The 27,749-nt window shown below is 51.8% G+C and overlaps 1 protein-coding gene across 2 annotated transcripts in view; it reads right to left on the bottom strand.

The window, feature by feature from the left end:
- The window catches only part of TRAPPC10 (trafficking protein particle complex subunit 10), an 87,163-nt gene extending 64,898 nt beyond the window's left edge, over positions 1–22,265 (bottom strand). Inside the window, exons 1-2 of one of the 2 annotated variants that reach the window (XM_043593473.1) lie at positions 22,057–22,265; positions 2,460–2,541 (exon numbers count right to left, since the gene is read on the bottom strand). In XM_043593473.1, coding sequence (XP_043449408.1) covers positions 2,460–2,541; positions 22,057–22,123 — 149 coding nt within the window. In that variant the 5' untranslated portion in view covers positions 22,124–22,265. The remainder of the gene's footprint in view (positions 1–2,459; positions 2,542–22,056) is intronic. The other variant, XM_043593474.1, reaches the window with a different exon arrangement.
- Between the last annotated feature and the right edge of the window lie 5,484 nt (positions 22,266–27,749).

Here is a 27,749-nt window from a genome sequence, read left to right on the forward strand (position 1 = left end):
GTTCCGGCTTCAAGTTGAGATCCAAGATCTACTCAGTTACCTGTAAATTTTCATCAGAGCCACATGTACCTACTTTAACATGTCAAATGGTGTCCAAAAGCCTTTCTCTCTCTCACACTGACAAGCGGCTGCCTGGCCCAGCCTCCTCCGCCTCCCGGCTGTGCTCGCTCCCTAGAGCTGCTCTCACACATTAGCACAAACCCAGACGCTTAACACAACGTTAACTCGCTCGCATCTCAGGAGGCCAGAAGTCTGAAACCAAGGTGCTGGCAGTGCTGGCTTCCTCTGGAAGCTCCGGACTGCTTCTGGCTGCGTTCTGGTCTCTCCTCCCTTCCAGCAAACGGTGGCGGTCTTCGGCTGGCAGACCACCAGGCCAACGGCTGCCTCCACCCCCAGCGGACTTCTCCTGTGTGCCTGTGTCTTCTCAGGACACCTGTCACTGGATGTAGGGCCCACGCTACTCCAGATGAGTAAAGATCCTTCTTCCAAATAAAGTCACACTCACAGCTTCCAGATGGACCTGTCTTTTGGGGGCCACAATTCAACCCACTGTATCTCCTCGAACGCTCTGAGACAGGATGTCCGACCGTCCGTGACAGATGCAGGCCAGGCTCCGCCTGCCCGTCCGTCCTCTTGCGCGCCCCGCACCCTCCCGACGGCCCTCTCGCGGGCGACTGCCACCCCTGCCGCGTGCTTCCCCTAGTGTTAAGTGTGTGCCACTGCTCACGCTTGAGCAACACACCCGGGCTACGGCAGCTCAGTGACGTGCCCGTGGTCTTGCGGCATTCTTCATTTCCCCAGCCCACAGTCACCATTTCTAATCCTTCCCAAGCTCTCCGGCAGAGCCGTAAACCCGAGTGCCACCCACACAGTCAAGCCTCAGCTAGCCCGGCAGTCCCTTTCCCCGGCTCATGGCCCTCAGAAGGCCTCCTGCTCCAATCGGGAAGGCACCGTGGGAGCACGTGGGAGCACGCTAGGACTTTTCCTGGGGCCATCGGCCCGTCCCGAGGAATTCTCCACTCTCCTGCCTGGGGAGCAGGGGTGGGGCCTGAGCTCCGCCACGACGTGGCTGCACCTGTTCAGATCCCCCCCGGCCGCCGCCAGAATGGCACTTCTCCCCGCTCCGCGGTGCCTCGTCAGCAGAGGTGGGCGGCCGCTCCCTGCCCGCACCCCGCCTGCCCCCTTCCAGCGCGCCCTTGCCTTCGCCCGCTGCCGTCCTGGGCCCGGTCACCTGCTTCCCTGGGAGCCGCCTCTGCAGACACACGGGCTCGGCCTTCTCTCCCGAGGCCCCCGTCTCTCTTCCTTCCCCGGGAAGGTGTGGAGTTTCCGCTGCATCCCCCCCCGCCCGGCTCCGTGCCTGCGCCCTCCCGCCTCCTCAGCCCTTTCCTCCGGCTCAGGGAGGCTCGGGAACACGAAGAGATGAGCACACGCTGAATCTACACAGTTTCTCCTTGTCTCCTCGTAACCCCTTTTCTTGCTTTGCGGACACACCTCTTTTATCTTTCTGGATGTTGAAATAACGTGCACGAGAAATCTTCTCCAGACATGAATTCCTCCTCCGCCGAATCATTTCTCTCATGGACGGCGCTGGGCCTCCTCAGCTGGTGACCGATTCTCCCATTGTCTATCTGCCCTTTACTTTAAATTCAGTAACACATTTCCTTCTAATGCTACAGGCGGACACAGACACGAGCCCAGGGCCCGTAGAGAGCCCTGGTGAGTGACACCCAGAAAGCCACATTCATCTACATGGTGTCAGGGAACACACACTCTGGTCAGTAAGAAATAATGCAGTGACAGTGACAACCGGGACTACGTGAGTGTGAGTGACAACCGGTTAAAAGCAGATTACCTGAACTAGCAAGTCAAAATCCAAGCATCTTCCAGAAACAATAGATCTCACCTCAGCAGAAAGAAGTTTCCCAGCGAGATAATTCAAACGTCAACCACTTCTCCGACCAAGTCACGAGATGAACAATACACAGGAAAGGGAAAACGGGACGGCTGAGCTGGTTTCCCCCCAATTGTTATGTAACATTTTCCATACACTTGCTCATCCTTCAGAGAAGAGCACAGGAGCTCAGGGAGGAGAGCGGTCCTGCTGAGAGCACAGGTGAAGGGGACACCTTCTGTTTCCGTGAGGGGTCAGAGTGCAGGTCTCGTTTCCAAAATGCCTGTGCCTTTAAGACACTCTGAGCCACCAGGAAGAAGCACGCGCGTCATTCCCATGAAAGAGGGCCCTGAACTCAAAAGATCAGTCTTGTTTCTACCACCCTATGTCTCGGAAACAAAGCCAACACACTCCTTAAAGAGTGAGGCCAAGAGATCTTGTGACATGTTCAGTTTCGTTCCAATACACTTTAGAACTCAGGCTTTAACTTTGACTACCTCACTTGCTCACTGAAACGTCCAAAAAGTGAAGAGGGAGATAAAGCCAAAAAAAACCAAACAGGCCACACCTTCTCCATTCCATCGGTTCCCTCGGAAGCTGCTGGGAAAGCGTTGGATAAATAGAAGTAAATAAATTCTGATCCCCAGCACCTACAACAGGAATAAAGAGAAAAGCAGTTACAACATTTTTAGGTGAAAACGGGCAACATGGGCTCTGGAATTTACTGAGTTGCTAACTGTAGACAGTTTTATATTTCGCAAAATGACACCACAAAACAAAGTCGTTCTATACCTTTAAATACTGCTCCCCCAAATAAAAAACGAGTAAATAAATAACTGATCTCACCTGACACCCGTAACCCAGCTTCTCCCTTACGGCACCTCCACGAGGCAGGGACCCCTTTCCCCACGCAGAGGATGAGGATCAGAAAAGCGGAGCGCCCTGCCCAAGGCCACGGAGCTCAGGAGAGAGGGAGCTGGCTCCCTCCGGCTGCCTCCCGAGCCCGTGACCCACAGCCATCGCTTTCCTTGACTTTGTGAGACCAGCCACACACGCCGCGCAGAAAAGGGAAGCCCGAGAAGTGAACACGAATTTCTTCACTGAAACAGACTCGATATGCATCGACACGCTGGCAGGAGCTAAGACCTACAGCACGCTGTCCGTGCACGTGACACACACCACACCCGGCGGGCCTCACTGACCGCTCGGGCCGCCGAGCACCCGACCTCACCGACCGGGAAGGTGACGTGCAGGCGGCACGTGAGAGGCCGAGGCGCTCGGGCCACGGGGCTGCGGGCGGGGCCTAGTTAGGAACCGGGGGCCCGACTTCGGGCCGCACGCTCGGGCTTAACTCGGCTCTGTCAGCCCCAACGCAACGGGAAGTCCATTAGCTCTCATTAAATCATAGCACGACCACATCATTCCTAAGCTAAAGCAGAACCTTTTAACGTAGATGACTCAAAACTCTTACGCTCGAGGATCCTCAAACTTGAAGCAAAACCATTATCCAAATTGCTTTCGTATTGATCTTAAGGAAATCATTGGGAATTGATGCGGGCCATTAACACAGTTGCTTGTTTTGCTATCGTGAACATTAAAAAAACAAGACGAGACCAAGCAAAACACCTCCCCCAAACCACAGAACGGTATCATTGAGTCCCCGCTGAGAGGAGCGGTGTTTCCGGGCAGCGGAGCATCAGGGGCGGGGGCGAGGGGACCGGACACACGGGCGCTGACAGCCTGACCGCCCGGCCCCGGCTCCTCGCCAACGCCACCTACTCATCCAGCTGAGTCAGCCGGGGGACACCGCCACCCTCCTGTGCCTCCGAGGACCATCTGCAAAGTAGGAAAATAATACCGAGGGCTGCGGCCACACAAGTAACCTTGAACGAGGCCTGACACAAAGTATTTTGGGTTCCTCCTGCTCCATTTTTTGTTAAAATAAAAACAATTTTTATGTTTTACGTTCAGTTGGCAGCCACCTTAGAAATCATTAAAGTAAGAAAATATTCGGTTAGCGTCACATTTCTTACCGTGGACTGCCATTCCTACTGTCTCTCTAGAAGGTTCCAAGATTAATGTACAAAAATTACCACTCCTGTGCTAACACGGCAGTAAGGGCAACCACACGGAAGCTGTCCCCTGTCTCACTGGTGTTCGCCCGTCCTCGTCCCAGAGTCTCCAGCGGACATACATGTGGACACAGAGCGGAACGATGAAACGCCCCCCCGCCAAGTGAGCTCCCAGGAAAATCCTAACAGTAAAACTCGTGTAAATGGAGACTGCAATTTTCTTGAATTCTCTCATGGAATAAATCTTAATTTGTGTCCCAAATTTAATTTTAAAAGATTACAGGTCAACCAGCACAGTAACTGTGGGCTTAAATGCGACCGGCTGACCTCAGTGCCTGTTCTGAACTGAACTGTGTTCCCCCACAAAAGTCACGTTGAAGTCCTAACCCCAGTGGCTCTGAATGGGACTGTATTTGGAGATCAGGTCTCTGAAGAGGCAATTACGTTAAATGACGTCTTTAAGGTCTTCAGGCCCTGATCCCATCTGACTGGTGCCCTTCTAAGAAAAGAAAATGTGAACGCACAGAGACAGACAGCAGGGATGTGACAAGATTGTGGGAGGACAGGGAGAAGACAGCTGTCTACGTGGCAAGAAGGGAAAGCCTCAGCAGCAGACCCTACTGAGACCTTGATCTTGGACTCCCGGCCTCCAGAACTGCAAGTTTCGGTTGCTTCAGCCACAAAGGCAGCCCGAGCAGACAGAACCGCGCCCCCCGATTTACATTTGGAGACCAAATTCTTCTAACCCGCTGAGGCTCTATCTACACTGTGGAATCAGAATAGAGAAAAGCTACCATGATGTTCCAGAATACACACCTATTATCATAATTCTCTTCCACCTTCAGATCGAGGGTTATGAAAACCTGCGATGTCCCCTGAAAACGGGCTCTGGAGAGTCGGAGCACGAAAAGGGAAAGATAGGAGTTGAAGCTAAAACTCTTAAAGAATGAAATCTCAGCTAATGTGATAAGTAATTAGCAACACATACTTTGTAGAGTCCCCAAAATAGCCACAAAGTAGAAAAGTCCTTAGAGCTTTGAGGTCTGAATGGTAAGACAGAACGTCCAAGCTGATGTTTCAACTTTAATCCCATGGGCAACAGAGGGAGAAACACCAAGGACTCAGTTCTTTGAAAGTAGCTACGGGGCCACCTGAGGGGCTCAGCCGGTTGAGGGCCGACTTCGACTCAGGTCGTGATCTCAGCAGTCCGTGAGTTCAAGCCCCACGTCGGGCTCTGTGCTGACAGCTGGGAGCCTGAAGCCTGCTTCAGATTCTGTGTCTCCCTCTGTCTTCCCCTCCTTCACTTGCACTCTGTCTCTGTCTCTCAAAAATAAACGTTAAAAAAATTATTTTAATAAAAAATAAATAAAACATTAAAAAAAATTTTTTAAGTAGCTACTAAAAGCAAAAATGAGGCTTAAGACTGATGTGCTGAAGTTTAGAGAACCCTGTTCAGGAAATTGTCCTGTTTACTTTTCCACCCTGAGAACCCTATTAAAAAAGTAAAGTCAAAGTATTTATTGCAACAACTAAGATCCGTGTGTGTGTGTGTGTGTGTGTGTGTGTGTGTCCGGGGGGGGGGGGGGGGGGAACGGGGGAGGGAGGGAAAGGGAGGAAGAGAGAGGGAGAGAGAGGGAGAGAGAGGGAGAGAGAGGGAGGGAAAGGGGAGACTTCAAAATAATTACTAAGGGTAATTCTAAGCATAATCCCATTAACATAAACCTCTCTCCCTGCATGTGTGACTACACGTATGACCCCGCTCTCGTCTCTCCAGGGGACACGTGGTGACAGGAGGACTAGGGAGCACACAGTGGCCCCCACACCCATAGGCGGCTCCAGGGGGCTGCAGACCACAAGTCACCCTCTGCGCCGGCTACTGCCTTGCCGGCAGGACCCTGGCAGGAGGGGTCAAACGTGAAGGGAAACATTGGGACAGTCACCTTGCTCTGAAGACAGGGCTGTAACCACCTGGGGCGCCGCCCAGACCCGCTGAGCAAAGTCCAGCTCAGACACCCCTAACAAAGGCAGGCAGAGTCCCAGGTTTCTGATTATATGAACCTGTTTTCTTATTACTTATGCCAGTAGTTAACCAGATTTTCTGTTACATGCTGTCAGATGACTGGCCAGACCTTCATTATTTCCTGAACTATTACTGTATTCTGAAATGTTTGTAAGTATATATTCATATGTATTAATCATGTTATTCAAAAGTTTTTATGCTAAAAGCAGATAGGAACTAACTAAACACAGAGTGAAAAAGAATTAAAAAATATGACTTCAGTGATTTAAGCATAAATGGGTCTTTTTCAACAAACTCAACATTTTTCTCAGACCTTTAAAACAGAAGGGCTTGGGAACTCAATTGTAGAGAAAGTAATGAGGAACTTATACCAACATTAAAAAGACACTAACGTGTCCAATTTACAAAATATGACTTCAGAAACAGATGTATCACTTCAATTTTAGATCACCAACAGCAGGAAAACAGCTATTTTTGAAACAGCTCTAATCTTCAAAGAAGTCGATCACAACTAAAAATAGAAACCTGTCGGCTACAGTCTTTTCTGACCCAAGATGCTGTCACTGAGATGAGAGTCTAACCAGAGCTTAACAGCAGGCCCAGATGCCCCACCCCCCACCTGACGACACCACGCGAGCACCAGGCCAGCCACGAGCTGCCCGCACAACCCTAGACCATTTGTCCTACAGCAACCAGAAGGGCCGTACGACATTCACCTTCAATCACGTTGAGCACGAAGCCTTTATCTTAGGTTCACTACAACTACAAAGTCACAAAGTTATTTAGTGTCCAAATTTTTGAGACTCAGATTCTGAATTCTTTCTTTCTTTCTTTCTTTCTTTCTTTCTTTCTTTCTTTCTTTCTTTCTTTCTTTCTTTCTTTCTCTCTCTCTCTCTCTCTTTCTCTCTCTCTCTCTCTCTTTCTTTCTCTTTCTCTTTCTTTCTTTTGAGAAAGAGGTGAGGTCATGACCTGAGCCGAAACCAAGAGTCAAACACTTAACCAACTGAGCCACCCAGGCGCCCCCAGAGTTTTCATTCGTAACAGTGGACAACAGCTGGAACAGAATCAACGTTAGGCTGACACAGACTAGAGGACGTCAGGATGCCCTGCTTTGTGCAAAAATGCCTCAGACAAGGCCAACAACTGGCACTTTACCCCCCGGGAGTCTCCGTCCAAAGCAAACCGTCCAAAGGGGTTCTATCTGAGGGACAAGATCACAGGGGTGTTTGCTTTCTGCATTTCAGGAATATGGGATGTCTCAACTAAAATAACATAAAGGTATTCTCTTTAACCTAAAAGAAAAACGCCCGTACCTACCTTCAAAAAGCTATAAATCTGATGTTCCTACGATGTTTATGCAACAACTTTTAAACGATTTTAGGACTCAATTATGACAAGAGGATTGAATTTGGCACTAAACGGTCTACAGAAAAAGTAGCATAAATTACCAAATGTGGTTTGAGTACTTGACAGCTATAAATTATGCCTCAGGGGAAACACAAGGCTAAATTAAAAGTTACTTTCAGTTGGGAAGGACACGGGGTTTTCACACTTGTAGAACCATTACTTTCCATGATTTTTTTTTTCCCCCGAGACACGTGGAAAGGGCATTTCGGAATCTACGTCACGGTCCTGCCTTCGTCAGCCTGTGAATACGTTCCCTCACACGGCAAGGGTGCAGCTAGACAGGGCTGCTCCTCGGGTGATCTTAAACAAAGAGATTATCCCCAGATCCTCCGGGAAGGCCAAGGTGCTCACAGGAGAGTAATTCAATGGGGGAGGAGGGAGGCAGCAGGGCCAGAAGCAAAGAGGTGGCATCCTGAGAAGGACCCAACTGGTCACTGTTGCCTCTGAAGGCGGAGGAAGGGCCGTGAGCCGAACAATGTGGGCAGCCTCTAGACGCCAGTAAAGGACAAGGCAACGGATTCTCCCCCGGAGCCTCCAGAAGGAATCAGCCCGGCGGCCCCCTGATTTTAGCCCAATGAGACCCATTTCAGACTTCTGACCTCCACGACTCTAAAATAATATATTGTGTTCTTTTAAGGCACTGAGTCTATACAATTTGTTACAACACCACAAGAAAAATTAAAGCGCTTAATTTGCAACAACGACAAATTTTGCATAATACCTTTCTTCTGAGGTTCTAGGAGGGCTTGCTAAGCTATAGGCGGTTTGGCACCAGGTGAGAGCTGGCTACAAGAAGTCAGAGAGGGGCCGTCCATTTACTGTCCAAACACAGCACAGTGCACCGGGGACACCCTCAGCACTGGGCACACGTGCTCTGCACTCGCAAGCCGGCCCGAGGAGAGAAGGCCACTCTGCAAATGGAAACTGAGGCCCGAGCAGGTGCATCTCCCTAACCTGCCCAAGGTCAAGCAACCAATAAGCCTAAAAGCTGGGACTGACTCACGTCCAGGCAGCCTGGCTCTGCACTCAACATTCTTCTCTACGGCTCTGGGTTGCGTCTCTATTTCTTTTTTTTAATTTTTTTTTTCAACGTTTATTTATTTTTGGGACAGAGAGAGACAGAGCATGAACGGGGGAGGGGCAGAGAGAGAGGGAGACACAGAATCGGAAACAGGCTCCAGGCTCCGAGCCATCCGCCCAGAGCCCGACGCGGGGCTCGAACTCAAGGACCGCGAGATCGTGACCCGGCTGAAGTCGGACGCTTAACCGACTGCGCCACCCAGGCGCCCCTCGTCTCTATTTCTTAATTTTATTGTGTGCTGATTAATCTGCAGACAGGCTCTGTCGATGCTGCTTGGCTGAAGATACAGGTTCCAGGAGACCCTTCCTTCCCTCAACAGTGAACATTTCTGTCATTTGCTTACCAGTTACCAGCCCTTAAACATGCAAAGCTATGAAATCTTAACACAGAAGCATAAGAGGATCGGGACACTATAACCATGAGAGAGTTGCAGAGAAAAACAAAAGGTTCAGCCAATTTGCAGCTGATGGGTAGCTTCCCTCATAATTAATACGTGTATTTTCAAGCTCAGTATTTTTAGCTGCAGATTGATGTTGGGTAAAAGATCTTAAATAAAGCTTTTAAATATCTGTTGATACAAATTTCTCATACAGTATAATTTTTCTTCAAATTCTTTAGTATAATCTTAGTAAAGGGAAATAGTAACTTCTCCAATAAAACACTCCTCTCACTTGATCTCAAGCTCTTGAAGACGTCCAGATTATTTTAGCCTGTTAGCAAAGTGGGTGTCCTCGACAATCTAACGGGCAATTAGACTTAGCCTGCGGGACTCCACAGGTTCCCGCACGGACGGGTGGCCAAGACGGACGGGTTGTAACTCAACGTGAACGAGTGCTGGTGACAGACCGAGGAACCTGCGTCTGGAGGCCTGGGTGTCCCCGCTCTGAGGACCTCCTCGCCGGGATACTGGAGGCTGCCGGCTGTGGGGTGCCTGGCCTAGGGACGGACGACCAATTTCGAGGCCCTTCCAAGCGAGGGATTCAATGATTCTGCCTTTGAACAAATACGTCAAAGGAAATATATAACGTATCTAGCCTTCGCCTTATAGACAAATCTTCAGAAAGAGCCACTCTTCGGGTTTGCGGTTAACGAACGCAAGCTACGGTTCAGCAGCCGGCAGCGTGTTCCCGTCTGAAAACGGGGGGCTGAAGAGAGAGCCCCGTCAGTGACCCGAACACCGCACGCACTTGCCCACAGACCACACATGACTCCGTTGCTCAACAGCTTTTCGGAGAACGGACTTTCAAACGGACGATAAAAACGCCCAAGGTCACAAGCGGGGAGGTCCCGCCAGCCCGTTCAATCATGTGTAAAGCATGTTTGCTATACTTCCCGTACCATGTCAGCACAGTAATGAAAATTAATGAATGCTTCAAACCGGTAGCTCTTTCGTGGGGAAACCTAACGTCAGATGCATAGTCACAGGATACAGAAACCCTCCCCCGTTGTCCTCCCCGAGTATCTGCACATACAAGGTTTTCACAGTTGGGGCTTGGAAGTGGGGAGTGAGGTTAATGAGAAAAAACAAAGAAGATCCAGAAGTCATTCAGATTCTAGAAGCAGAAACCCAGGTATAGTCTGTCCTGTAAGATGGGCAACTGACCCCTCGCTTCGGCGTATAAACTCTGCCCTCCCTTCATCGCGAGGCACATGCTTGGGAAGCAAGTGAGCCCTCCCTCCCACAGCGCCGCACCACAGAGGCCAAGAGTAAAGAAAAGCAATTTCCCACAGTCAACACGATGGGGGTGACAGAGAGCTCCCTTGTCGGGTCGTCCGCTCTCCTGCCAAAATACAGATGTTAAATCACGAGTTGTGTATCCTGCCCCTCCAGCACTGGAGTTCAAGGTACACCCACTGCACCCCGCTCTCACCGCCGTGACATGTGCACGTGGCCGCTCTCCATGCTGCTCTTCTCTCCCCCAGCAGCCGGTCTCTAGAACAGTTACTACCCCGGGTGTGATCAAAGGGGAAAAGTACAATCTACGCTGGCAGTAATCACGTTGTGTGCCGCGGGAGAAAGCAGGAAAGGAACCACAGCCAATACGCAGAGACTACGCACAAGATATGAAGCCCCAAAGTCGTCTTCCTTTTTGACGCGAAGACAATTTAGCACACGCCAAGAGCGCCAAAAGGTTCGAGTAAACAATTCTAACCAGGACAACAGTCCCCTTCTCTGGCATTCACGGATCGAACACGGCCTAAAACTCAGGAGATGAAACATAAACAGAAGACTGGATGAGTGCATCTAAATAAAGAACACTGAAGAGTTAGCCCTTGTCGGTTTACATATTTTTAAATAAAGAAAATATGGAGAGGTGGCTCAGCAGGTTAAGCCTCCAACTCTTGATTTCGGCTCAGGTCATAATCATGGTTTGTGGGTTCGGGTCCCACGTCGGGCTCCACTCGGATTCTTCCCCTGCCCCCCCCCCCCGCTCTTCTTCTGCATATGCACACACTCTCAAAATGAACTTAAAAAATTTTTTTAGTTAAAAAAAAAAAAAAGAAAAGAAAATACGAAATGACTGTAGCAGTCTGAATCACACACAGCATTTACGAGTTCAAGAGATCATGCCTGCCACAGGCCCGCCCCTGCTCTGGGGCTTTGGAGACAAGGGCTCCTAAAACCGCTCTTCCCCTAGGGTTCCCAAAGACCACCTTCTCAGTGAGGTCCAGCTGTAGCTTCCAAAGGGCGCACCATCATGGAGGGGAATTTGGCAACGTCTAGCAAAATCACGTGTTTTCCATAGCCCCGGCAATCCCTGAAGGGATCCATCCCAACAGACACACGCACAAAGCTGTTTGATTCTGGACTATATGAAACAGCAAAATACAAAACCATTTCTCTCCCCGGATGGGGGCCAAGGAGAACAAACCACGGAATGGCTACGTAACAGAGTTCCGCGGGACTGAAAACACCAACAGGAAAGATCTCCAGGAAATGTTGAGAAAAAAAGCGAGGGGGGGAGTGTGTGTGTGTGGTCTGCAATCTCCTACCCAAGAAAGGGAAGTACAAATACGTATGAATTTTTTTTATGGAAGGAGAATACTTGGAGAAGGAAGGGACAGGGTGGAGAGGACCCAAGTACACACTGCCTTCTTGTCCATATACCTTGCTTGGAAGATACGATTTTGAAAGCATGTAAATATTTTAATTATTACAAAACAAGGTTAAGCTTTTAAAAAGCTTTCCCTAAAAACGTCACAAAAAAAATACAACAAATGAAGTTAAACGTATGCGCGGTGGGCAGTATAAGCACCAAGAAAGAAGTCGGACAAGGGAGGCAGTCTGACTGCGCTCCTAGTGGGATATATCCGAACATCAGAGAGCTATTAAAAATGTTTTAAGTCGGAGTTCACGAGTCACTGTCGACGGCTGAGTGAAAGAGACTGCGTTAAGTGGCTCCCTGGGCCTGCAGCAGCCCCATCACCAAGGTGTTTGTTAGAAATGCCCGTTCCATGGGGCGCCTGGGTGGCGCAGTCGGTTAAGCATCCGACTTCAGCCAGGTCACGATCTCGCGGTCCGGGAGTTCGAGCCCCGCGTCGGGCTCTGGGCTGATGGCTCAGAGCCTGGAGCCTGTTTCCGATTCTGTGTCTCCCTCTCTCTCTGCCCCTTCCCCGTTCATGCTCTGTCTCTCTCTGTCCCAAAAATAAATAAACGTTGGGAAAAAAAAAAAAAAAGAAAGAAATGCCCGTTCCCAGGCCCACCCCTGACCCGCTGAGCCAGAAATTAGGGTGGAGCCCGGGGTCAGGTTCTAACAAGCCCTCTAGGGGATTCTGATGCAGCTCTCGCTCTACCTCTCTCATCCCCAAGTACCCACAGAACGGGGGGAAGAAAGAAGATTGGAAGAGAGAGCAGTTAATTAAACCTCAAAAGAGAGGTAGAGGGAAACCGGGATCTGAAGACAGACCAGAAGAGCACTGAGCTCAAAACCCTACTGGTATACTAATTAATGCAAAGATTTAGAAAAAAAAAAAAAAAAAAAAAAAAAAAAAGACATTGAAAATGCAAACACCAGGGCGCCTGGGCGGCTCAGTCAGTTAAGCATCTGACTTCAGCTCAGGCCATGATCTCACAGTCATGAGATGGAGACCTGAGTTGGGCTCAGCACAGAGCACGGAGCCGGCCTGGGATTCTCTCTCTCCTTCTCTGTCCCTCCCCAGCTCCTCATTCTCTCTCTTTCTCAAAATAAGTAAACAAACTTCAAAAAATAAAAGTCCCGGTCTTTCAGAGATATGCTGTCTTGAAAGGCACACACTGTCTTCGCTCTGGCTGCCATGACAAAATACCACAACAGGAGTTGTTTTCTCCCAGTTCTGGAGCCCGGAAGTCCAAGATCGAGGTGCTGGCCATTCAGTGCCAGGTGCCTGATTTCTTCCTGGTTGGTGCCTCGCCCATCCTGGTGCTCAGTGGCCTTTCCTTGCCGTGCAGGAGGAGGGAGGGCGCGTGCTCGCCCTCTTCTCATGGGCCTCTGACTCCATCCCCGGGGCCTACATCCCCTCCTAACCCGCTCACCACCCAAAGACCCCCGTCTCGCAATACTGCCACACTGGGGAGCGGGGCTCCCACCTAGGAACTGCGGGGAGGGGAGCCAAACCTTCGGTCCATAACACATACACTTACGCATAAGTGTATACACTTGGGATTTGCTTCGGAAATAACACGGGATTAGGGGGATGGGGGTTTGGACGTGCAAGACTGGCCAATCCGTCCAACTGCTGAAGTTGGGTGACAGGTTCGCGGGGTTCCTTTACCCTGTTCTTACCACTTTTGTACTCATTTGCAGGTCTCCATACTTGCAATAAAAAGTTGAAATGCTACAGGTTCTCCCACTTCTCTTCCCCTTTTCTTTTTTCCCACAGCACTTATCAACAGTTACATAATTTACTACACATGCGTACTGTCTACCTCCTCTTGCTGGAATGTAGGCTCTACGAGGGCCGGGGTCTGTGCTCACGGATGCACCTGCACACATCACCGCTGCGGAGCCCAACCCTACACCAGACAGCCAGGGCCCCCGCAGCTCAGGGCACCCTGCAGCAGAGATTAACGCCGAGTGCTGGGGGTCAGAATAGGCTCCCAGGCTATGAATGCAACCTTAGAATGGACAGGACCACACTGAGGATTCCTAGCGTGGCTGACTTACTCGGTTCTGAGACTTAGGAAGCGAGATTTTTATTTTACTTAACTCTATGGCAAAGGATTTCTCTGAGGGGTAATTTTAGAGACAAGTCCCCCCCTCGGTGTGGGCAGACGGTGTCTGCCTCCCCACCCACTTGGTAAAGTCGTGGCATGGGAGGAGGCCGATCCTCGCTGTGCCATCAAATACTGAGGGACCCTTGCCGGGCACAGCCGAACCCACCTTCAAAATGACCCGACGGCCCGTCCTATTTTCACCTCCACACTTAGAAGCCTACTAACTGATCCACCGATCCAAAAGTGCCCGTAAATGGGGAGCTGTGAAGCTAGTAAAAATCACTACCTGAAAAGGTTATTAGTTCCAAGGCTCTACCTAAAATTTTAGCTCTAAAATGTACACAATTACTTCTGAATGCTAAACAGATCTGTTGAAAACAAGAAACATTCCAAACTTAACAACAGCTCCCAGTGAAACCAAGGTCTAAACCTGTTGTCAGTTTCCTCATAATTTCTCTGCTCACTTTCTTTAAAATTTTGCAAACAAGGACCTAAAAGAACATGAAGGAACAAAACACCACGGAACACAAGCACAAGAAGCCAAATAAAGGCACTGACCGCCCAGGAGAAAATAATAGAGAGAGAGACATTACCAAAAATGTTCACTTTTTCTAAGAGACCATCCCACCTCGTGCCAACATCTAGAGCCCCAAATCCCAGATGCCGAGGAATCATTCCCCTGGTCAAGAGACCGGCAAAGACAAACCGCTACGACCGAGGCCGCGTTACACAACCAGGGAAGCGCGAGGGATGTTGGCTGATGTGCGCCCGGATGCCAACGCAGACACTGCGGCAGGGAACGAACTCGGCCCCCCAACGACCTGTCCACCTCCCGAACCCCTAAACCTGCGGCTGGGATCTTACTTGGAAAAAGGATTTGTAGATGGAATGAAGTTCAGGATCCCAAATGAGATCACCCCAGATCATCCGGGTGGGCGCTACATCCCACGACACGCGTCCCGATAAGAGACAGGGGAGCAAATGCAGAGCGAGACAAACCACGCGAGACAAGGCGGACACAAGACAGAGACGAGAGCGGCGCAGCTACGAGCCAAGGGATGCCAGGGGCTGCTGGCGGCGTGCAGAGGCAGGAAGGGTCTTCCCCAGGAGCCGCAGGAGGGAGCACGGCCTACAGCACCTCGCTTTTCCACTTCCGGTCTCCAGAACTGCAGGAGAACAGATTTCCATGGTTTTAAGCTAGCAGGTTTCCGATAATCTGTTACAACAGCCCTAGGAAACTAAGGTATATGGCATAAAATACAAAATAGAATGCACTTTTTTTCCTAGCACCATTCCAATTCGTGTTTTAGTCATGTTTTTGGCTATACCTCTTAAATGTCAAAGTAAACGCAGCTGAACATGTAACTCAGAAGCGGTCCAATCATCAATAAACACATAAAAAGAACTAATCATCAGGTAAATGCACCGCCAAACAACTACAATGAACTTGGGCTGAACAAAGAGATCCTGGATACAATATCAACAGCACCACCCAAAAGTAAAAAAATTAATAATTTGACTTCATCAAAATTAAAAATGTTTGGGGGCGCCTGGGTGGCTCAGTCGGTTGAGCGTCCGACTTCAGCTCAGGTCACGATCTCGCGGTTCGTGAGTTCAAGCCCCGCGTCGGGCTCTGGGCTGATGGCTCAGAGCCCGGAGCCTGCTTCCGATTCTGTGTCTCCCTCTCTCTCTGCCCCTGCCCCATTCATGCTGTGTCTCTCTCTGTCTCAAAAATAAATAAACATTAAAAAAAAATTAAAAAAAAAATAAAAATGTTTGTACTCCAAAAGACAGCATTCAGAAAATTAAAGACCGCCAAAGATTAGAAAAAAATATTTGCAAATCATGGATCTGAGAAAGGACAGGTATCAGAAAATACAATGAACTCTTATAACTCAATGACAATCTAATTTAAAAAAGGGCAAAACAGGAACTCTTGTGTGGCTCAGTCGGTTAAGCGTTCGTCTCTTGATTGTGGCTCAGGTCACGCTCTCTGTTCAACAGTTCAAGCCCCACATCGGGCTCCATTGTGACAGCACAGAGCCTGCTTTGGATATTTTCTCTCTCTGTCTCTCTCTCTCTCTCTCTGACTCTCCCTCACTCATGCACACATGGGGGCACTGTCTCTCTCAAAAAATAATAAACTTAAAAAAAAAAAAAGGGCAAGGTGGCTGGGTGGCTCAGTCAGTTAAGCATGTGACTTCGGCTCAGGTCATGATCTCACGGTTCCTGAGTTCGAGCCCCATGTCAGGTTCTGTGCTGATAGCTCTGAGCCTGAAGCCTGCTTTGGATTCTCTCCCCTCTCTCTCTCTCTCTCTCTCTCTCTCTCTCTCCCTCTCTCTGCCCCTTCCCCACTTGTGCTCTGTCTCTCTCAAAAATAAACATTTAAAAAAAATCAAAAAAGAAAAGGACCAAATATCTGAATAAACATTTCACTAAAGAAGATATACAAAAGGCTACTAAGAATTGGCAAAAATGCTCAACGTCACTAGTCGTGACAGAAATGCAAATTAAAACCAAAATCAGACACCATGTCACGTCTGCTGGGATGGCTCTAATAAAAAAAAAAAAAAACACCAACAGGTGTGTGTCCACGGGCATACAGAGCTTCTGGAACCCTCACACACTGCTGGTGGCCATGGCCAAGCACTACAGACACTTTGGAAACCAACTGAGCAGTTTCTTAAAAAGTTAAACATAAGCTTATCACAGAACACAGCAGTTTGGCTCCTAAGAATGCCCCCACAAAAAATGACAACACGTCCACACAGATAGACCCGCAAATGCTCCAGCCATACTATTCACAACAGCCAAAAAGCGGAAACACTCCGAACGTCCACCAGCCGGGAACAGCTCAACAAGACGGGGTCCGTCCCTCGGGCGGCCCGCTAGCCACAAATGAAAGGAACGGACTCCAGATGAAGGCACAGCCTCCAAGGACGAGGACGATCAGCCTCCAGACACCGCTGAGGACAAAAAGGCAGCCACAAGGCTGCACGCCACGGGATTCCGTCTGGGCGAAATGTCTGGAAAACACCAGTGTAGAGGGACAGCTGACGCGCGGTCCTGGAAGGGTCCGAGCGAGGGAAGTGCACGCCGGGACTTCTCTTAGGGCGGGCTCGCCAGAACCCCAGGGAGAAGCGGCCTCAAAGGGCTGGGGCGGAGGCAGGGAGGTGGCGGGGAGGCCGCTGGGGCAGAGCCGGGAGAGCAACGCTGGCTGGTGCTCGGGGGAGCGACAGCAAAGGTGGGAGAAGTGGCTGGATTGTAGACAAATGTCAGAGGTCAGCAACAACCGTGGGCAGACTGACTGCCAGTTGTGAGAAAAAAAGGGAGGAGTCCTCAATGTTCCGCTGAAAAACCAAATATTCTCTGCGACCAAAACACCGAGCGCACGTGCATACACGTGCACTCCCGCCCAGAGCAGTTACAGAGGAAAGACGCCGCACGGGACGGAGCAAGGCCAAGGCCGCACAGGGCACAGGGTGGCAGAGGCTCAGGGAGGTGGGAGCGACCGGTGCGCCCAGGGGACCAAAGGCCGGCGGCCGGTGGCGGCGGGATGGGAAGCGCCAGGCACCGGAGGCGCTGGGGGACCAGCACCCCGTGACCGCACACACCGAATCCCGCGGCTCCCGGGAGCACACGCTCTGACGACCGGCCAAAAGCTTTCTGAGACGAGCAGTGCTTCCGCCCGTCACTCGCACGCCCGCAGAAGGCGACCCCCCCAGGCCGCCGGTCCCCACCAGCGTGCCAGGCCGCCCCGTGCTCCGCTCCTCTCTGGGCACACGCGGTCGGGACGTCCGCCGGACTGGACTACCTCGTCCCGGCAGAGCTTAGGAACGAAAATCAGACCCTGGAGTTTCACCTGCATAAACCAAATCACACTTCACTGGAGACTCTTCACAAACACATCTTGTAAATCAGGCCTGTAAGCAAATTCAAACAGAAAAGGAACTTTACTTCTACGTTATCTTTTCAAATCCACCCTAGAGGTAATACACTAGTAACGTGGGTTCCAAGCCATGTACCCTGGTGCCTCCCGGTACCGCAGCAAACCCACAGAGGCCCCATCAGACAGTATTCTGAATTTACGAGGATGACAGCAGTGCTGAGAGGTACTGAACCCCACTCGACGTATTCAGTTTCAGTATCAGGTCCTGCTACATTCCTTTCAAAGACATCATTATATTATAAAACAGGGTGGTTGCTAGGATAAAAGGAAAGTACCATAAACCCTCCCCCTCCACACACACACAGAGGATGGCATTGTCCAATCCGACTCCCAAGCTACAGAAGTTGTACAGTGCCCAACAGGTACAACCATCCCATTTATGTTACTGTGGTTGGTTATCTAAGAATGAAAATGAAAATGTTTCCTCTAATTTATGTGTATTATTTTTTCAAATAACTACCGTTAAGACATAATACTTAATAAAATTATTTGGACCTAACTAATAAGTGGAATTACGAAGTATTCTTTTCTTTTTAAATTTTTTGTTTAACGTTTCTTCATTTTTGAGAGACAGAGCATGAGTGGGGGAAGGGGTGGGGGGAGACACAGAATCCAAAGCAGGCTCCAGGCTCCGAGCCGTCAGCACAGAGCCCGACGCGGGGCTCGAACTCACGGACTGTGAGATCATGACCTGAGCTGAAGTCGGACGCCCAAATGACTGAGCCACCCAGGCGCCCCTGAAGTCTTCTTCTTAACTTAGAGATACCATGAAAAAATTACTGAAACGCTAAAGGCACTGTGAATAAAGAAAAGTTTAGAAATCACTGCTTGGTAGTTAACTTTTCTTGCACGTTGATTCTTCTTCCGAGCGCTTATCGACCCTATGAGATTGGTACTATCACCATCCCTACTTCACAGATAAGGAAGAGACCATGACGTGCTCTAGGTCATGCATGAAAGACCTACCCGTGTTAAGCACGCACACATACACAACACACAAACTGCAGGGTGAGAACCTCTGGTAGCACCTTCGGTCCCTGCCCTCCAAATATACCTCACGGAACAGCGGGAGGTTCCCTAAGGACAAATGTTTCTCCCACATCTCCACTATTGATTCACTATCGGCTTAAGAATTTAGGGGCGCCTGGGTGGCTCCGTCGGTTGAGCGTCCGACTTCGGCTCAGGTCACGATCTCGCGGTTCGTGGGTGTGAGCCCCGCGTCCGGCTCTGTGCTGACGGCTGGGAGCCTGGAGCCTGCTTCGGATTCTGGGTCTCCGTCTCTCAGCCCCTCTTCCGCTCATGCTCTTTCTCTCAAGAATAAATAAACATTAAAGAAAAATTTTAATATGGACCAAGACCTACATTTATGTGCATCAATTTAAGTTACTTTTCTGGTACTCAAACTGAGACGGTGATTAAATCACAAGCATCATACTTCCCGGGTGGGTGGAAAATCACAACGTGCGAATTGAAAAAGTACAGGGGGCGGGGGATCAAACTCCAACCAGGTTCAAAGCATTTACATACGTGCTCGTTTTTGTCGCCTTTTCCCCCTTTCAAAACGTATAATGTCAGATGTAAACCCCAACCAAATACAGAGATTCAGAAAAATAAAGTACGCAACCTAAGAAGTGACCGGTAAGATCATTTGGATGAAGCACTATTATTTTTCGAATACTGTGCACTTCCAGGTGGAGAGACGGTCTGTGCCATTTTAGGCGTGATGCCAGCAGTCAACAGAGAAACACCACAAATCAGTGGAATTACACTAACTCTGCCCACTAAATGAGAGCCGGGAAAGGAACATATCTTTCCTGACATACCTTTGGAACAGAAACCTAAGCCTTCATTCCACAGTAGACAACTGACCCAGTGGCCGGGGGGGGGGGGGGGGGGGGGGGGGGGGGGGGGGGGGGGGGGGGGGGGAATCTAAGCCCAACTTAAATTTAGATCAAATAAACTGCTGGGTTTGTTTCAGACTGTGCATCTTTCGTGATTAATAACTTATCCTACAGGTATTCAAATCGCTCCGATCGGGGAACTCGTCACGCTATTAAGCACCACTACCCGCTTGGCCGACCTCCCTGTGCATGTCTCTGGGATTTACTAACTTAGCTAGTCCCGGGTCTACACACACCCCCTGCTCAGGGAGTCGGGAGGAGCAAGTGAGCAGCAGGTTCAGAAACTGCTAATGACGGGCTGAAGGTCAGGATGCTTTACAGGCAGCTTCAGAATCTTATCAAAATAACCCAGCCAGCTTGCCGAGTGATAACGCAGCCTACTTACCCGAGTCTCTGGGCGCTTTCCGCCCTTCTCCCGGCCACATGCATAGAAGCACTTCCTAAACTTACCCGACCCAGTCCCACCCCGCATTCGCTTCCTCACGATTCACTTCCACTGAAAGTGAGACGTCCTAAGCTGTAGGAGAAACATCAAAACCAAGCACAGGCTCTGCCTTCGCCAGAAAAGGAACGAGGCCCCACCTCCCAGGTGCAGGGCGGCCAAGAGGCCAACAGACTTGGAGAACAGAAGTGCTGCAAACTAAGACGGGTGTGTTCGATCAAAAATCTGAAGAACACGGAGCCTGGGGCGGATTCTGTCTACGGCTGGGACTACCAGCTCCTCCCTGCAAAGCCGGGCCCGGAGAAGGGACCAGACAGGTGCCTCCCGGAGCGTCAGCCCCTGGCACGGAAACACCAAGCTAACTTCACGTGTGAACGTGGCACGTTTAAAGGGACCTTTTGTACTTTCCCAGCGAACATTCTCTCAAGCCTCCTGACCGGTTGTGTGCCTTTTCAGACCCTTACTCGGTGCGCTTTCCACACAGGGGACAAGCCTTCATGACAAACCTGCCGGAAAGGAGAGCGTGTCCTCTGGCGGTCACGCGCGTGTGTATAAAAGCGAACATTCAACACCCCTGTGGACCGCTGTCCTTCGGGGTAACAACTCACGCACGAAGTCGGGACACCCAGGAGCTTTCCCTCCAGGAAGGTGCTTACAGAAGACAAGCCAAGGGGCAGAAGCTGTAATTAGATTCTGGGGATCCCCCAGCGCTCCCAGCGCCCCGCACTTGGGGGAGGCGTTTCCAGGATCTGGATTACTCGGACACGGTGAAGACCGGGGCCAGCAGGGCCCCTCCTCCCAGAGGGTTCAGAGCGCAGGGCCTCCGCAGGGCCACACGCACCTGTCCCCCCGGGCTGAAGGTGTGCGGGTGCAACACCTTGAGTAAGACTTTCAGGTGACAAATACTCCGGGGGAGAAAAGAAAACAGCCATTGCTGAACCACGCCAGGGTCCAAATTCAGAGCAGACGCAGCCCGTCTCCCTAAGGAGGTCTACCACGTCACGACGGAGCAGCCCGCTGCAACCTTAAACACGCCACCTCTCAGGGTCCGACGAGAGGGCGCACACAGGAGTGCGTCCTAACCAGAAAAGGAGAATAACGGGAGGAAACGGGAGGTGCTCAAGGCCCGCACAGCGGACTCCACGAGGGCCTGGGCGCCCCGACCGTGCTGGAGAAGAAGACCACCGGCAACAAACTGAACACGGTCACAGGTCAAAAATCCTAACAGCCTGAAACACCTCCCTGCAAGACATCAAAACGTCAGCCGACCTTTCGACATCTCCTATAGCCTCCGTGTTCCTTTGAGCATCTAACCCTAAAGTTCCTGTAAAAAGTAGAATTTTTCTTTCTGTAAAGCAAACGGGCCCCGCGTGCATGCCGAGATGTGGCGCACGCCCGACAGGGAGCCACCCGTCTGGCTGTCCCGAGAGCGAGCCGGCCAGGGGACGCTCACCCGTGCAGCGGGTCTGTCCTCTGGCCGCGGGGAGGGCTCGCGGGTAACGCGCCCGGAACTGGGGGTGGCTCGCAGCCCAGCTCGGCCGGCAGCTGTCAGGCCGGTGGCCGCACACTTCGCACCGCTGCGACCCATCGCCGGCGTCGCGTGCTCGGTCTCCCACTACGTCTACCACTTCCCCGAGCGAAGTGCGCACGCACGCAAACTTCGTCCACGCTCGCAACTCTCAGAGCCACGAGACCCTCCCACGGGAGCGGAGGCGACGGCGGGCGGGAAGGACAGGTCCGCCCCCACCGGGAAGGCCGGTCCCCTCCGCGCGCGGGGCCGCCTGCCAAGCCTCGGGGCTGCACGGGGCCGCACGGCGGGGCCCCCCGTTCCGCGCCCGCGATTCCGGGGCGCGCGCGCCTCCCGGGAGCCGTCCAAGTGCAGCGGCCCCGGCCCGCCAGGCCGTCCCGGCGGGGTCGGAGGTCGCCTTCCCGCTCGGAGGGCCCCGCCGCAGCCTCCGCCCCGGCCACACCTCCGTTCCAGGAAGCGGCCGGGCAGGGAGCGCGGGGGCCGGGCCGCAAGGGCCGGGGGCTGGGGACGGGAGCCCGGGCCGGGCGGCCCCGCAACGGCCGCCGCCCCCTCCCGCGCCGACGGGACTCACAGGTGACGATGGGCTTGTTCTCCATGGTGTAGATCACCGGCGGCAGCGGCGCCTCAGGGGCGTCCATGGGCGTCCGCCGTCACCGGCCCGGCCCCCCGCGCCCCATGGGCAGCCCCGAGGCCGCGCCGGGCCAGCCCGAGCCTGAGCGGCGCCGCAACAGGGAGGCCCGCCCGGCCGCGCGAGGCAGCTCCCGAGCCGGCCGCCCGCCGCCGCCGCCGCCGCCGCCCGCCGGCCGCTCCACTTCCGGTCCCGGCGCCGCCGCGCTACCGCTTCCGGGGCGCGCGGCTTAAAGGGGAGGCCTCCGGGCCGGGGGCGGGCGCTGTCCTCCGACAGCCGGGGGGCGGGGCGGGGGGCGGGCCCGGCGCGGCCCTGCGGGGCTCCCACGTGCGTCCCGGAGCCGCGGCTCCACGCGAGGCGACCGCGGTCCCCGGCGTGGGTCCCGCGCTGCGGTCTACTTGCGGGCGCCCCCGCCAGCAGGGTCCCCTCGGCGTGGGGGACGCGGGGACGCGCGGCTCTTCCCTCGGGCCCACGGCCGAGGGGACGCCTCCACCGCCCCCCAGCGTCTGGCCACCCGGCTGCGCGGCCGCCGCCCCCCGTGCGGATCCCCTTGGGACTCGGGGCCCGGGGGCGGCGGCCACCGCGACTCACTGGCAGCACCTGGACGCGGGCGCGACCCCGGGGGTCACCGACAGCACGCGGACACGGATGACCCCGGGGATCACTGGACACTGGTGTGACCCTGAGGGGCACTGACAGCACGTGGGCACTGGGACGACCCTGGGGTCACTAAGGGGGGGGGGGCATGTGGGCACCGGTGAGGCACTTGCTCATCTCTGTGACCTGTTGCCCATCACCCAGCTCTTGCTGTTGTAACCGGACACCCAGTGCCTCAGGGGAGCCGGTCAAGGCACCAGCTTAACTCCCACCGCTGGGCTGAATGGCGGTTACCCCTTGCGAAACTCCGGTCCTGTGTTTTCGTGTGACACTGGTTTTAGCAAGTAGCGTCGCCGCCGTAAAGCACAGCAAGATTACACACCTTCCGGCTGTAGCCAGAGACCCTGCAGCCCTGCGGTTCCTGCTCCAGGCTTTCCTGGGAGGCAGGCGCGCACAGACCCTCCCAGGTGGTCGGAAGGAACTGCCTCTCTCCGAATTTCCACAGCAGGTTGCCTCCACGCCTGCCCCCACCGTACTGCAAAATACTGGAATGAGGGGCTGTGCCTTTTACTTGTGTCCTGAGCCCTCCCTCGTGCCCAGCCACGCAGGGCCTTCACCGAGTGGGCATGTTTGGGGAGTGCCACAGAATTAAACCCTACTAGAACGCGTGTAAGTTTCTTGTGCAAGGAAGGTGGTTTGACTTTTGCAAATGAGAGAAAGTAAATGCACGGCGAAGTAGTCTGGGTGTGATCAAAGCTGCCGAGTGTGTGTGTAGAACGTAGCATGTGCGATGTGGCTGGGCGAGGAGGCCAAGAGCAGAGTTTCGGACAGCTGGAGCCCGTGAGGCGGAGCACAGGGGAAGAAGGAGCGAAGGAGGGCCACAGAGCCAGAATCCATGTGGCCTTGGCTGGGCTCAGCGTGAGTGGGATAAAGCTCCCTGGGGCTTCCCGGAAGATGGCCGTGACAGAGTCAAGCATGGCACAAAGGCTAGACGTGAAGCTGGGCTACAGGAAAGACCTCATTGGTACCTCATTAACTCCCAGGGCATTCAGCTGAGACACTAGATGGAGGACCATGTGCCCAGGGGTCAGCCAACTTTATCGGCGAAGGCCCAGATGAGTATTTTAGGCTTTGCAGGTCACATACGGTTTCTGTCTTACATTTTCCTTTGGGACTTTAAAAAAAAAACAACAACAAAAACAGTTATTTAAAAATATAAAAACCATTCTTAGCTCAACAGCCATACAAAAACAGGGCATGGCCCAGAGGTGGTCTGCGAGCCTTAGGTTGCCAACTCCTGCCCTAAAATAAGGCCCACACCAGACCTATCTTAACACAGTGTAGTGTAACGCAGTATAATGCAAAGCCTTGACATGGTCTGCGAGACAGACAGCATTTGGATGTTAAATCTTGCCGAGTTCTGGGGCTTGGGGACACCTTGAACATTCCTCAGATCCACCCTAACAAAAAGCATAAAACTATGCCTCTCCAAAGTCAAGGTGATAAAGTCTAGCTGAACTGCCAGCAAGAACAAAAGTCAAGACGCTTCGGTGGAAGATGATCCAGAGCCCCTACAACTTATGATTTACCAATGCCCAATATATACTAAAAACCTACTAGGCATAAGAAAACTAGAAAGTGTAAACCATAGTCAAGACAAAAGGCAGTCATTAGAAACCTGCCCCTAAATGCCCAAATAGCGCGTTCACAGGTTAAGGCTATAAAGCAGCTGTCATACACGTGTTCAAAGAATGAAAAGAAAATACGCTCTTAATGAGGAAAGACAGAGACAGAATAAGTATAAAAACAACCAAATGAAAAGTCTAGAACTGAGAGGCACAATAACTGAGGATTTCACTGCCTTACCAGCAGGCTGGAAAGAGCAGAAAGACTCAGTGACCTTGAAAGACAAATCAAAACAAATTATTCAATCTGAAAAAGAGAAAAAAAGACTGAAAATGAAATGGGCAGAGCATCAGAGACCCATGGACAGGATAAAGTGACCTAACACACGTGTAATAGGAATCCCGGAAGGAGAAAACCGTCAGAATGCGACAGAAAATTCATTTGAAAAACTAATGGCCAAAACCCCACAAATTTGCTGAAAAACCTCGACTTAACTGGTCAAGAAACTCAGTAGAGCCTCCGTAGAACACATGCAAAGAAGCTTATGTACAAGGATATCAGGGTCAAAGTGCTAACAACCGAAAAAGAGTGTCGTAAAAGCAGGCAGCAAAGGACACACGGCCCTCTGGGGAACAGTGATGGAAATTTCCACTCATTTCTCGTCAGACACGGCGTCAACCAGAAACTAATGGCATAAACCTTTAAAGTGCCAAGTTGAAGAAAAAGCTTAACCCAAAACTCTACGTCCAGCAAAGTATTCTTTTATTTATTTATTTATTTATTTACTTTGAGAGAGAGAAAAAGAGTAGGGAATGGGCCAAGAGAGAGGGAGACAGAGGATCTGAAGCAGGCTTTGCACCAACATCAGAGAGCCCGATACGGGGCTCGAACCCACGCGAGATCGTGACCTGAGCCGAAGTCAGACCCTTAACTGACCGAGCCACGCAGACGCCCCAAAAGTATTCTTAAAGAATGAGAGCAGATAAAGATATTTTCAGATTGAGTTGCAAGAATCTGTGGCTAGCAGGCAGGTGCAACAGGAAATGGTCAGGGCTATTCTGCAGAGGGAAAGGAAGAAGATCGAAACTTGGATGTGTAGGAAGGATAGCTCTGGGAGTGGTTAACAAATGGGTAAACATAAGTTGTTGCACTTTTTTCTTCTTTCCATAGTTCCCTTAAAAGGGAACTAGTTAGGGGCGCCTGGGTGGCTCAGTCAGTTAAGCGTCCAACTCTTGATTTCGGCTTAGGTCGTGATCTCATGGTTCGTGGATCTGAGCCCCGTATCGGGCTCCGTGCTGACAGCTCAGAGCCTGGAGGCTGCTTCCGATTCTGTGTCTCCCTCTCTCTCTGCCCCTCCTCTGCTCGTGCTCTATCTCTCACTCTCAAAAATAAATAAGCATTAAAAAAAATTATTTATTTATTTATTTATTTATTTTTTGGGACAGAGAGAGACAGAGCATGAACGGGGGAGGGGCAGAGAGAGAGGGAGACACAGAATTGGAAACAGGCTCCAGGCTCTGAGCCATCAGCCCAGAGCCCGATGCGGGGCTCGAACTCACAGACTGCGAGATCATGACCTGGCTGAAGTCGGATGCTTAACCGACTGTGCCACCCAGGCGCCCCTCAAAAAAAATTTTTTAAATAGAACTACCAGGGGCACGTGGGTGGCTCAAGTCAGTTAAGCATCTGGCCGGCTCTTGATTTCAACTCACATCATGATCTCGCGGTTTGTGAGTTCGAGCCCCACGTTGGGCCCTGTACTGACAGTGTCAGTGCCTGCTTGGAATTTTGTCTCTCTTTCTGCCCCTCCCTCACTTGCACTCTCTCTCTCTCTCAAAATAAATAAACTTAAAAAAAAAATAGAACTACCATATGATCCAATAATTCCATTACTGGGTGTTTACCCAAAGAAAATGAAAACACTAATTTGAAAAGATATGTGCACCCCTGTGTTTATTGCAGCAGTATTTATAATAGCCAAGGTATGGGAGTTTCCTTTCTGGAGGGAAGGAAGGGAAGGACCAAGCCTCCCACTCCATTGCAGCCAGCCTCTGGGTTCATGAGCAGTAAGGGGGCTTCTGGGCTCTTTTCCCTGCGAACAGAACTATCAGAACTTTTTTTCACATGGGAATTTGAAAAATGCTTGAATTCAGCACAAATACTGGTCTGGCGATTCCTTCTAATAATGGTGAACATGATGCTATTCCCATTAATCAATGTCTATTCTCTTTCCAGATCCTCTGCTCCTGATAGCATTCGGGTTTTTTAAAGGTCGCTGGAACTGGTGCCCAAATGGTCTTTTCCTGGTAGCCCGTTACCTTGTCCCCAGGCTCCAAAGAGCCTGTTAAATTATGTATGGGGGCACTGCATATTCTGTGCCTGCAGGAAGGCACCACGGTGCTTGCTCTGTCCTGCCGCTCAGAGACCCGGGCCAAAGGAATGGCCAGCCAGCAAATGTTTGTGGCAGGTTAATTTGAAGTAGCCCCAAACCGGAAACAACCCAGATGTCCTCCGATAGGTGGCTGGTTAAACAGGCCTTCCGCACCTGGAACACTACACAGCGGTAAAGAACCCTGCTGGCAGGTGCAGGGACCTGGGCGGGCCTTGAGAGAACGGTGCCGAATGAGGACATCCAACCCCAAAGGTCGCATGCTCTGCGATTCCATTACTGAACACTCGTGAAATGACAAAATTACAGAAATGGAGTACAGATGAGTGTTTGCTGAGAGTTAAGGAGAGGGTGTGGGTAAGCAGGGAAGGGGGCGGAAGAACCCTGGTGGGGACGGACGGTGCAGCATCTGAGCTGTGTCAATGTCACGGTCCCGTCGGCGTGGGTACCGGAGGCAATGCAAGGTGTCGCCCCTGGGGAGAAAAGAGGTAAAGGGCACACTTAGAGTTGCACGTGAATCTACATTATCCCAAAAGAAAAGTGTAATTAGAAACCCAGCTGACACTGGGGCGCCTGGGTGGCTCGGTCTGTTGAGCGTCCAACTTCGGCTCAGGTCATGATCTTGTGGTCTGTGAGTTTGAGCCCCACGTGGGGCTCGCTGCTGTCAGCTTGTCAGCTTGTCTGACCCCCTCTCTCTGCCCCTCCCCTGCTTGCGCTCTCCCCAAAATAAATAAATATTTAAAAACCCAACTGGCGTTAAAGTAGTTAACAGGCGAGTCTCCAAAGGATCCACAAGGTGAGCTGCGTGATGCTCTGAACATTTTGGCCCGTGCCCGCTCCTCTGTGATCGCGCTTGGTGGGCTCACCACGTGTTGGGAAGCGTCTCCACGCGCAGCACTGCGCTGGGCCAGGCAGCCTGGCCCCTCCAGGTCAGACGTTTCCCTACATGCGTTTCGATGCGTCCCGGCATCCGAGCCATCTGTCAATTACATCCTCGGGCCGGCAGATAGTCCACAGAAGGCGA

Source organism: Prionailurus bengalensis, chromosome C2, assembly GCF_016509475.1.
Source record: "Prionailurus bengalensis isolate Pbe53 chromosome C2, Fcat_Pben_1.1_paternal_pri, whole genome shotgun sequence".
Taxonomy (NCBI): Eukaryota; Metazoa; Chordata; class Mammalia; order Carnivora; family Felidae; genus Prionailurus; species Prionailurus bengalensis.